The sequence below is a fragment of the Penaeus monodon genome, chromosome 21 (genome assembly GCF_015228065.2).
Source record: "Penaeus monodon isolate SGIC_2016 chromosome 21, NSTDA_Pmon_1, whole genome shotgun sequence".
Classification (NCBI taxonomy): Eukaryota; Metazoa; Arthropoda; class Malacostraca; order Decapoda; family Penaeidae; genus Penaeus; species Penaeus monodon.
Genome location: NC_051406.1, coordinates 22,868,688 through 22,869,250, shown reverse-complemented (window position 1 = coordinate 22,869,250; position 563 = coordinate 22,868,688). Strand labels below are relative to the sequence as shown.

The window sequence follows — 563 nt, the reverse complement described above, 5'->3', positions numbered from 1 at the left end:
TAAACACAAAACTGACTGTAAAATAAATACAAAAAATTACGACTAAAAATGTTCAAAAAGTTTTAGAACAAAAAATGACACCATGAAGGGCAAGACTCAATTATATATATCTTCAGAAGATCGGGCAGAAGAAAACAGGCATGATTAAAAGGCACAATACCAAAACATGAAATGAAAACATAAAAAAAGGTTCCTTACTTGAAAGGCTTTTCCCCTGTGTGAGTACGGACATGTTTCCGCAAGTCTGAGAGTGTGGTGAAGATGCGTACACATCCATCACGGTTACAGTTAAAGGTGTCCCCATTGTGCAGCCTTTGGTGTGCACGGAGTCTGAGGTCAATAAATTTCATTAATCTTACAAATTCAAATATGGTTTATGAAATACACTCAAACTGACAAATGTCTTTCTTAAATTATCAAATCACTGAAAAAAGATGTCACACTATTAAAGAAAAGTATTCACCCTGAGCTGGATCTGAGGTTGGTGTTACACACTTTCATATCAAAGCCTATAAGGATACATCAAATCATCGCAGGAGAATATCTATCCTCTTAATACCTTG

At 35.2% G+C, this 563-nt stretch overlaps 1 protein-coding gene across 1 annotated transcript in view; it reads right to left on the bottom strand.

Moving 5' to 3' along the window:
* Positions 1–563, bottom strand: part of LOC119586354 — a 20,517-nt gene that overhangs the window by 6,399 nt on the left and 13,555 nt on the right. Inside the window, 1 exon segment of the mRNA XM_037935067.1 lies at positions 199–333. Within this exon segment, the coding sequence (XP_037790995.1) occupies positions 199–333 (135 nt within the window).